Source organism: Ochotona curzoniae, unplaced genomic scaffold (assembly GCF_017591425.1).
Source record: "Ochotona curzoniae isolate NIBS_2020 unplaced genomic scaffold, NIBS_Ocur_1.0 contig_4516, whole genome shotgun sequence".
NCBI lineage: Eukaryota > Metazoa > Chordata > Mammalia > Lagomorpha > Ochotonidae > Ochotona > Ochotona curzoniae.
Genome location: NW_024466313.1, coordinates 686,043 through 696,032, shown reverse-complemented (window position 1 = coordinate 696,032; position 9,990 = coordinate 686,043). Strand labels below are relative to the sequence as shown.

General features: G+C 55.9%; 1 protein-coding gene across 4 annotated transcripts; it reads left to right on the top strand.

Moving 5' to 3' along the window:
• Nucleotides 1–1,493: 1,493 nt before the first annotated feature.
• PSMG1 (proteasome assembly chaperone 1) lies at nucleotides 1,494–9,815 on the top strand. Of its 4 annotated transcripts, none has more exons than XM_040986627.1 (7): nucleotides 1,494–1,677; nucleotides 3,411–3,517; nucleotides 5,669–5,820; nucleotides 6,094–6,141; nucleotides 7,017–7,215; nucleotides 7,598–7,734; nucleotides 9,619–9,815. In XM_040986627.1, the coding sequence occupies exons 1-7, from the start codon at nucleotides 1,541–1,543 to the stop codon at nucleotides 9,691–9,693; spliced, it is 855 nt and encodes a 284-aa protein (XP_040842561.1). In that variant the 5' UTR covers nucleotides 1,494–1,540; the 3' UTR covers nucleotides 9,694–9,815. The 4 variants fall into 4 exon arrangements, with proteins under 4 accessions (XP_040842561.1, XP_040842562.1, XP_040842560.1 ...); XM_040986626.1 differs by having other exon boundaries at nucleotides 1,498–1,677; nucleotides 6,079–6,141; XM_040986628.1 differs by lacking the exon at nucleotides 6,094–6,141 and having other exon boundaries at nucleotides 1,495–1,677.
• Nucleotides 9,816–9,990: the final 175 nt, after the last annotated feature.

Sequence of the window (9,990 nt, the reverse complement as noted above, 5' to 3'; positions counted from 1 at the left end):
GACAAATTTGTGGTTGCATGTTTGTTGAAAAAAAGGCTATTTTTAAAAAAAGTTATACGGCAGACGGCGCTAACCTTCTGTGGAGCGCTTCCATCCGAGCAGCTGAAGCCAGCGTCCATCGCTAGTCCAGGAGCGAAAAAGCAGAATTCCTAAATCAAATAATTTCTAGGTGCATGCGGTTTGATTTCTGTACTTTATGAAATGCCTAAGTGTGTCTCCAGTCCCAAACTTATATTTAATTTTATTGGAATTCCTTCTGGGGTGTATTCAATACTAAATAATTACCATACAGTATTCAAGCCTCAGTGAAGACTTCCATGTAGAATTGTTGAATAATTTCAGTGTTGAAATAATTTCAGTTCTGGATTCGGAACCCACTGTGTGGGATTAGTGCCTGTGGGAGACAGTATGACTTCCCGAATGGAATTCTCTTTGCTGGCTTAGTATTTAACTTGAACATATAATTTGCCTTCTGAAAACATGCTTAGGCTGAATTTGTTAACAACCACATGAAAATACTTATTTACAAATATCTAGAAATATCTTCTATTTACTGGGTCTTGTAAAACCGTGTTCTCAGACATGTTGGCCAAATTTCTCAACATTACAGCAACTTCAACCATTTTCCATAAAAGATTCCTTCTTAATGTCATTGTGAGATCAAATGAGTATCTCACTGGTAAAAACGGCAATTAAAAAAAATTTTTTTAGACAAAAGGATTAAGAAAAAGTTTCGTCCAATTACCTCTTATTATTTTGCTTGGCACCGTGGGTTTTCGTTTTGTTTTTAGACATGTACAGTTGTGACATGAGGGGGCTTTGTGGTCATTGTTTTTCATTATCGTAAGATATTTCTAGCAACTTTGAGATTTTAAAACATGATCTCAAAAAGACCTTTTCAAACCCCCGACAAATTTTGTATGGCTCGCAAACGGCCACTTTTACAAAATCTATTTTGGACCAGTTTTGGGGATGTGCTGGGGTGTGTGTATCACACTCCTGCCCCCGGCGGTTCTCCCGGCCCTGCACGCCGGGCTCGGGCTGGTCAGCGGAGGCTAGGGCACCGCCAGGCACCGGGGGCGGTGCAGGTGGGGCACCCAGGTCAGCCCTGGCACCACGCAAGGGAACGCGGGCGGAGGGAGGCCAAGGCCTGCGGAACGTGCTCTCCACGGGCGCCGGAGACCCCCGGTGCAGCACCCGCCGGCCGGGAGTGGGCGCCGCCCGGTGCAGCACCTGGCGGGAGTGGGCGCCGCCCCGGTCCAGCACCCGCCGGCCGGGAGTGGACGCCGCCCGGTGCAGCACCAGCTGGGAGCGTACCCCGCTTCCGGCCTCCGCGGGCTCCGCCCCCGCCTCGCCGCTCGTCCCTCTAGCCCGCCGTCCCCCCCGTCTCGGTCTCCTCGCCCGCTCTGGACTTCCGGCGCTTGCAGGATCACAGCGGCGTGTGTGGGGGGGCGATGCACGCACGGGGGCGTGGCCGCACGCAGAGTCGGGGCAGGTGGGCGTGCGCGGCGCGGGGTGCCCCGAGCGGCCGGGAGGCGCCATGGCAGCCACGTTCTTCGGAGAGGTGGTGAAGGCGCCTTGCCGAGCCGGGACTGAGGACGAAGAAGACGAGGAGGAGGAAGGACGGAGGGAGACGCCCGAGGACCGCGAGGTCCGGCAGCAGCTGGCGCGGAAGCGGTGAGGCGCCGGGCGGGCCGTTGGCGTGGAGGGAGCTGCGTTCTCCGGAGACCTCGGCCGCCTGGCCCGGGCCGTCCGGTCCGCGGGGGCCGGGTGGGCATTGCGCGTGGGCTGCGGGGCTTCTGTCGCCTTTGTCCCAGCGCCCCCAGGGGAGCCGGATCCTCGCGGCCTTTGACCCCCTGCCTGGTTCTGGATGCTTCGCGAACACTCGGCATCGTGGCTGGCCGGGTGGGGACCCGGGTTGGGCATCGTGTCACAGCCCTGGAAAGGCAGAGTGACCGAGGGAGGGAGGGACAGGGAACCCGGCTCTGAGCGCTGCGGTGGCCAGGCTGAGCCTGCAGCGGGCAACAGGATCCAGGACCGCCAGGTGGGCGACGGTCGGGGGGCGGCCTGGGGCCTGGGGACTCCGGCCTTTTTTTTTTTTTTTTCCGAAGACGTGTTATTATTACTGTTTTTATTCGAAAGCTAGAGTTACAGAGAAAGAGGGGAAGAACCAAAAGAGACAGCTTCCATCTGCTGGCTCACTCCCACGTGGCTGGCTGGGAATCAGGGGTTAGGTCCGGGTGTCCGGGCAGCTGCCCAGGTGAGCAGGGAGCTGGACCGGAAGAAAAGGTGGGACACACACTGACGCCCGTGTAGGGTGCTGTCGTCCCAGGTGGGGGCTTTACGTGCAATCCCCAGACTAAGGCGTCGCAGCCAGTGCCCTGTTACCCAAACATTTAGAGCTCTCCCGCTCGTGCCTTCTGCCCCTGCTGAGAGACTGTCCATCCTGAGTCTGTGTGACGCCGCCTCGTGCTGTCGTTTCACATTTGTCTGCAAATGAGCGTGTGTTTCGGAGGCTTGGCCTAAGCCCCTTTTAGCTTTCTTGCTTGTTTTAGTGGTTGACTGACTGATTTATTTGAAGGTGTCACAGGAAGGGCACCGATCACTCTGGCGACGGCCACCATGGCCAGGGCTTAGCCAGGCTGAAGGCAGGAGCCGGGCGCCTCCTCCTGTCTCCCGTGGGTGCAGGGGCCCAGGCACTTGGGTCATTCTTTGCTGCTTTTTTAGGCATGCTGGCAGGAACGTCTGGGTGCCTTAACACGCTGGGCCACGTTGCTGACAACCAGAGTGTCTGACTTTTTTTTAATACATATATATGTTTTTATTATATTTTGGAAATGACTGTTTTGTTTTAAGAGTGCCGGGCAGTACTGCTCTTTCCTGTTGCACGGCCTGCCTGGCCTGTCCGTCTGTCCGTGGACTCACTTCCAGTGATGCAAAGATTGCTGAGTGGGTCGGATGGCGGCCTGGCCCTCACTGGGCAGTGGTTTATTGGCTGCCATTTCCTGGACCCATTGTTCGCTTCTAATTATTATGTTCTTCTTAATGTGCCCTATGCCAAGTGGCAAGTGTGGTGGCCCAGCGAGCCTGCTGGCTTCAGCATCCATGCTGTGCTGGGGCTCCCTGCTTCCAGCCTGGGAAAGCAGAAGGGCCCTCGCCAGTGTGGGAGACCCTGAGGAGGCTCCAGGCTGGAGACTGCTCCCGCTCCGGCCTTTGCAGCTGCGTGGGGAGTGAGCCAGCAGGTGAAAGATCTCTCTCTCCTCTCTGTATTTCAAGAAAATAATAATAAAACCGTGTTTTTAAAAAGTACCTTATACCTGTGATAGCATTGTACCATTTAGTGTACTTTTGTCCCTAATATGCTAATTGTATTGAAGTCACTTTAGTTTCCTCTTTATTTCTTGTGTTAGGGAGGTGCGACTCCTTCGAAGACAGACAAAAACATGTTTGGAAGTTTCTCTGCTAGAAAAACATCCTTGCTCCAGGTTTATAATCGCCATAGGCAACAATGCAGTGGGTGAGTTAACGCAGACCACGACCCTTCTCAGTGCGGAGCCGCTTGCTTCTGTGTGGCACAGCAGGCTGCCCGCCTTGTAGGACGAATGCAGCTGTGTCCTGCCCGTCGGGTACCTGCACATTAAAGGGAAGGGCACTGTGTTGAAATAGCCACATTTATGTAAATTAAAGCATTTTTAAAAATTTTGAAAGCTAAAGTGGCAGAAAGACAGGGGCAGAGAGAGAAAAAACAGAGGGACCAGCATGGTGGCCAGTCAGGCTGAGCCTCCTCTGCAGTGCTGCCACGTGGTGGGGCTCTGCTTCATGTCCAGGCTGCTCCTCTTCCCAGCCGGCTCCCTGGGAAAGTTGCAGAGAATGGCAAAACCCTGGGCCCCTGCAGCCATGGAGGCGCCCTGGAGGAAGCTCCTGGCCTCAGATCAGCTCAGCTCCGGCTGTCTCTGCCACTTGGGAAATGAACTAGCAGATGAAAGATCTTTCTCTCTCACCCCTCTTGTCTCAGTAAGTCTGTGTTCTGTTTGCTGGTTCGTTCCCCAGATGCCCACAGAGCTGGGGCCGGGCCAGGCAGGAGCCGGGAGTTCCAGCCTGGGCTGCCGTGGAGGTGGCAGGCACTCCACAAATGCAGCCTTCACCTCCGCCTCTCGCGGTGTGCATTAGTGGGATTGGAGCAGACAGGATGAGCCCAGGGGCCCGCAGAGGGTGTGTGTGCCAGGTGGCCCTGCACTTGAAGCTTAACAGCGTCCTTTGGGAACGTGTGAGGACCGTAATAACAATTGTTGCTAACACCTGTAGCTGCTGAGTCCCAAGGTCACCGTGCTTACTGATTAGCTTGGTGGGCTGACATGAGAACCGAGCGCACAGCAACAGTGCTGGTCCGCACAAAGACCCTGGTCTCGAGGGGTCCACAGACGCACCTCCAGAGCTTCAGCCAAGATCCCAGGCCCCGAAGGGTCTCCCTGCTGCTGGCTAAGGTCTGGCGCCTCTGCCCCGTCCAGCTCCCTGCTGCCCGGCCTGCAAAGGCTGTGGACGAAGGTGCAGGTGCTTGGACTCCTGCGTGCAGAGTGGAGCTCCTGGCTGCGGCTCCCACCCGACCTAGCCCCAGGGTGTAGCCAGCTGGAGGGTGAACTAGTGCTTAGAACTAGTGCATAGAACATAAATAAAGCTTGAGTAAAAAGAGCATAATAGCTATGTGGTAAATAAATGTTGCTTCATTTATGTGCAATTCTGTTGGGCTGGTGTCACCGTGGGCACAGTGAGGCCCGGCAGCAGGGCTGGTGTCGCCGTGGGCACAGTGAGGCCCGGCAGCAGGGCTGGTGTCACCGTGGGCGCAGTGAGGCCCGGCAGCAGGGCTGGTGTCACCGTGGGCGCAGTGAGGCCCGGCAGCAGGGCTGGTGTCACTGGGCGCAGTGAGGCCCGGCAGCAGGGCTGGTGTCACTGTGGGCACAGTGAGACCCGGCAGCAGGGCTGGTGTCACTGGGCACAGTGAGGCCCGGCAGCAGGGCTGGTGTCGCTGTGGGCGCAGTGAGGCCCGGCAGCAGGGCTGGTGTCACCGTGGGCACAGTGAGACCCGGCAGCAGGGCTGGTGTCACCGTGGGCACAGTGAGACCCGGCAGCAGGGCTGGTGTCACTGGGCGCAGTGAGGCCCGGCAGCAGGGCTGGTGTCACTGGGCGCAGTGAGGCCCGGCAGCAGGGCTGGTGTCACCGTGGGCACAGTGAGACCCGGCAGCAGGGCTGGTGTCACCGTGGGCGCAGTGAGGCCCAGCAGCAGGGCTGGTGTCACTGGGTGCAGTGAGGCCCGGCAGCAGGGCTGGTGTCACCGTGGGCACGGTGAGGCCCGGCAGCAGGGCTGGTGTCACTGGGCACAGTGAGACCCGGCAGCAGGGCTGGTGTCACTGTGGGCACAGTGAGACCTGGCAGCAGGGCTGGTGTCACCGTGGGCACAGTGAGGCCCGGCAGCAGGGCTGTATGCCCCATTTCTGGTTCATGCCAGTCTTCAGGTTCCTCTGGGCTGGCCTTTCCTGCAGAATGGCAGTGTTGGGTGTGCGCTCACATGGCCCTGTCTGCTCCCATGTTCTAGAGCAATTACATGGTTTGTATTGAACACCAAATGCGGCTTACAGACTTGGTCACTAACATGCAGGAATTGCTCCCACAGCGTTTTTGTCGTCGTTCGTTATGAATTCGGGAGTCTGGGAAGAAATTGGCTGTGCTAAACTCTGGAATGAGTGGTGTAGGACGGCGGACTCCACGCACTTGTCTCCTGCCGAGGCCTTTTGTGTGTTCTATCAGCTAAAAGGCCATCACTCGGTATGTGGGACCTGCCCGGGGTGGCCAAGCTTGGAGCTCTTGCTGGTCGCAATCTTGGACTCCAGCCGCATCTCTCGGGCACTGCCAGTGTGTAGTTGCTCTGAGAGTAATCGCCAGCAGGGGTTTGGCTCTTGTTGAAATAGGTCAGTTGTGGAGTCAGGGGAATGGGTGTACTTAGACTTGTGTCAGCACTCGCACGGCGCGGTTACAGCGGTGTGGTTTGGGGTGTGTGCACACGCTGGGGTTTTGGTTTTGCAGGTGATCCTTTGTCAGTGCAGCTGCTATGTTGCTGAAGATCAGCAGTACCAGTGGCTGGAGAAGGTGAGCGCTTCTGTGAGAAGCAGCCGTTTGAAACATGGTAGACTGTTCCATCAGCTGGCTCCCTCCCCCAGATGCCCACAGCTAGGGCGGGAGCAGGCCCGAGCCAGAGGGCGTGGACTGCATCTGGCTCACCCCCATGGGAGGTTGGGGATCCACAAGGTTGACCGACATCTGCGCCTCCTGAGTGTCAGCAGGAGGCTGGATCGGAAGGCAGAGGCAGGACTGGAGTCCGGGCGTGTTCTGCGATCCCAGGTCATGGCTTCCCTGCCTGGCTGTGGCACCTGCCCCTGAGTGGCCCTCTCTTTAAGGAGTTGGTCTCTTCCCTCATACCTTTGTGGGGAAATACGGATGTGGGAAAGGAGTTTGTTTCTCTCTAAAAAGTACTAATGTCTAACAGGATATAGAAAGTAAAGTGACGTGTTGATGGGTAAGAGGAGTTCTCAGGTTATAGAAGATGCTCCTTCTGCAAATTGTGAAACGACGCACGGACCTCAGACATTTTGTGCCACAGTCAGCTCTGTTGCCGTGAACACTTGAAGTAGCCTGCACTGTGTTAGCATCTTTGCGTTTATCAAGCTGTGATGATGGAACTTGTCTAACAAAGCACTTTTGGCACTTTGGTATCCTGTGCTGGGGGAGAGCGTGGGGAGTGTAGTTGGGGCTCACTGAGTGGTCGCACGTCGTGGCCCCTCCAGCAGGTTCACAGGGGAGGAAGGTGACCTGGGCAAGATTCCCATGTAGGCGGTAGAGACACGATCCAGCAGAGTGTGCTGCTCCGTGGCGCATGCGCAGTGCTGCTGCAGGGCAGGGGTGTTGGGGGCCTGACTGCAGGCTGCTGCCGTTCACAGCCCTCATGGGCAGCCTTGTTGTGTTAGGTGTTTGGCTCTCGTCCCAGGAAGAACATGCAAGTGACCATTCTCACGAGTCGACACGTGACTGACTATAAGACCTCAGAATCCACGGGCAGCCTGCCTTCTCCTTTCTTGAAAGCTCTGCACACCAAGAACTTCGAAGACCAGCTGTGCTGTTCCCTGCTGGAACAGCCGAACATCGTGCACGACCTTCCTGCTGCGGGTGAGCCCCTCCTCCATCGGCAGAGCCTCTTTTCCTTTGACGTGACATGTGCTGGCAAGTGGCTACGTGTTTTACATTATGCATTATGTACTTGTTAGTCTGTATGATTTTCACCAGTAAAATTTTAATCTTTCAGCTACTTAAAATTGCCTCAGTCCATTCAAGAAATGAGGCATAAAGATAGTGTTTGAAAAAGCAACAGATTATTAGGAAAATAAGTTGGGTTTTGGAAGAATATAGTATGTTTTAATTGATTCAGAATGGCCGTAAATGACCTGATTCAAAGAGGAAAGAAAAAGCGTGGGCTTCACAGCACTGCAGTCTAATCAGTGTGCCTGTCTGTGTAATGGGCGCCTCGGTGTTCTCCCCCGTGCCTTCCCAGTTCTGAGCTTCTGTCAGGTGTGGGGCCTGCCCGCCGTCCTCTACCTGTGTTACACGGATGTCATGAAGCTGGACCTCATCACAGTGGAAGCTTTCAAGCCTCTGCTTTCTTCCAGAAGTTTCAAAGGGCTGGTCAAGGTGAGGTTTCCAGTTTGAGTTCAGAGCTGTGTCTTGGTAACAGACCCTGGACAGACAGGAGCGTGTGGTGGTGCAGGTTCCTGGCCTGACAGCAGCGCTTGCGCCCCGGTGGGCATGCTCTCGTGCGAAGGGCAGTGCAATGTGGTGAGAGCCCAGGGGTCCCCATGGGCTGGTGGCTTCGTTCGCCAAGAGGTCTCTGTGACTACTTTGCAGTGTTGTCGTTTTGAGGTTGTTATACAGTTGATTCGTGTGATTGCGCAGAGTACAGGGCTTGCAGTGGAAAGAGAGTTATACTCATTGGCTGAGCCTGTTTGCTGCCCTCTGTGTTGGGGGGCTCACTTCCCGGAGGCTGGGGGCCGAGTGCGTGGGTAGAGCTGTCACCTGTACTGGTTCACAGGGAGTGAACCACTGCCCTGCTCCCGGGCACACTGGCCGCTGGTTGACGGACTTCCTGAAAGCAAAGTGGCTCGAGCAGCATTAGCCCATAGCCCTGTTTGTTTCCAGCGTGGCCAGTTCTGCTGGAGCCAGCCCAGTCCACGCGTCTCATAGATTGGTTTCTTACTTGGTCATCAGCTCCGTGTCGCACAGACCACAGTTTCGGCTGTGTCCTTGTCTCACTGTGCGCTGCATGGAGAAGAAGGCCTCAGGCAAAAGCGGTTGAACTAATGACAAGTGAGGTGGTGAGGCTCTGACCTAGCCGGTGCCCAAGTCTCGCCTTGCACACTCCGGGATCCCATATGGGCGCCGGTTCGTGTCCCAGCGACCCCACTTCCTATCCAGCTCCCTGCTTGTGGCCTGGGAAGGCAGTGGAGAACGGCCCAAAGCCTTGGGACCCTGCACCCGTGTGGGAGACATGGAAGAGCTCCTGGGTCCTGGTTCCTGTCTTTGGATTGGCTCAGCTCCAGCCATTGTGGCCACTTGGGGAGTGAATCATTGGACGGAAGCTCTTCCTCTGTCTCTCTTCTCTGTATATCTGACTTTCCAATAAAAGTAAATTTAAAAAAAAACATGATTGGAAAGGCAGAGAGAAGGAGATGTTGTGCTCCCTGGTTCATGTTCCAGTGCCAGCAACCAGCCGGGTCAGGCCAGGCTGAAGCTGGTTTGCCATAACTCCATCTGGGTGTCCCAGTGGGTGCAGGGACCTGAGTGTTTCAGCCAGCACCTGCTCTCACCTGGATGCGTGTCAGGGGGCACGTGTGCACCACATGGGACAGGGACCCACGCAGATTGCGGTGACTATCGCGTCAGACGCCCAAGACACCTTCCCTCATCTCCGCACCCCGTTATAGGGACGTTGGTTCGCTGAGGGTCGGGGTGGGCTCACAGGTGCTGTGCGAACATTTGGAATCACCTGCTTTGGAGGTGACGTGTGCATGGCGCTGACGGCAGCTCTGACGGTGTGGCCTCCCTAGTGCAGCGCAGCCACCGCACACAGTTCTCACTTGGCTGCTGGCAGTGGGTGTGTAGGGAACCTGCATCGTCTTGCATGCCTGCCGTGAGTGTGAGCTGATGTTGGGCTCCTCGCGGTGCGCGGCACAGGGGCAGTGCTGCTGGCTTCCAGGGATGGAGCCTCAGGCACGGGAGGGATGCGGGAGAGAGTAGCTAGAGCCCAGCGGGGCGAGCGGGGCGAGCGGGGCGAGCGTGGTGGGGATGCGGTGGGGAGACCAGCCGGCCCCTGGTTGTGCGGGGTGAGGAATTGGTTCCCTGGCAGGGGCCGTCGTCTGCGGGGCTCCCCACACTTGCGTTTCCTTGACGCAGGCAGTGACAGGCAGAGCCTGGCCCCTGGGGTGCCGCTCCCGACTTAGATTCTCACTGCAGGGAGACTGAGTGTGTATATTACTTCTGGCTGAATTCTCACTGCATTCCTAATTTTTTCTTTTTTAGAATATTCCCCAGAGCACAGAGATACTGAAGAAGTTGATGTCAACAAATGAGGTTCAAAGTAATATTTATACGTGATCCAAAGACTGCTTTTCATGTGTGTTACCCGTCCATTCCTTTTAGGATAGCAACGTGCCCTGTTTTGTAAGTTACTTTGGGGAGAGGGAATATATTTTGAATTGAGATAAAGCAATAAACTATAAGAAAATTCGTGATAGTTCCACGTCTTTATGGTGATAGTGTCCACAGCAGCAGTAAGCCCAACATCTGTCTTATTCACGAGGTGTGAGCATCACTGCATACAGATGCTGGGAGCTCAGGCTGGGTGCGTCATGGCTAAATCCTTACACTGCCATCCCACAGGGGCAGTGGTTT

What these genes read in the sequence shown, in the direction of transcription:
- PSMG1 (XM_040986626.1), top strand. Translation starts at nt 1,541, where the DNA reads ATGGCAGCCACGTTCTTCGGAGAGGTGGTGAAGGCGCCTTGCCGAGCC. An exon ending in CAGCAGCTGGCGCGGAAGCG is followed by an intron (nt 1,678 to 3,410) that starts GTGAGGCGCCGG and finishes TTCTTGTGTTAG; the next exon opens with GGAGGTGCGACTCCTTCGAA. An exon ending in AGTACCAGTGGCTGGAGAAG is followed by an intron (nt 6,142 to 7,016) that starts GTGAGCGCTTCT and finishes TTGTTGTGTTAG; the next exon opens with GTGTTTGGCTCTCGTCCCAG.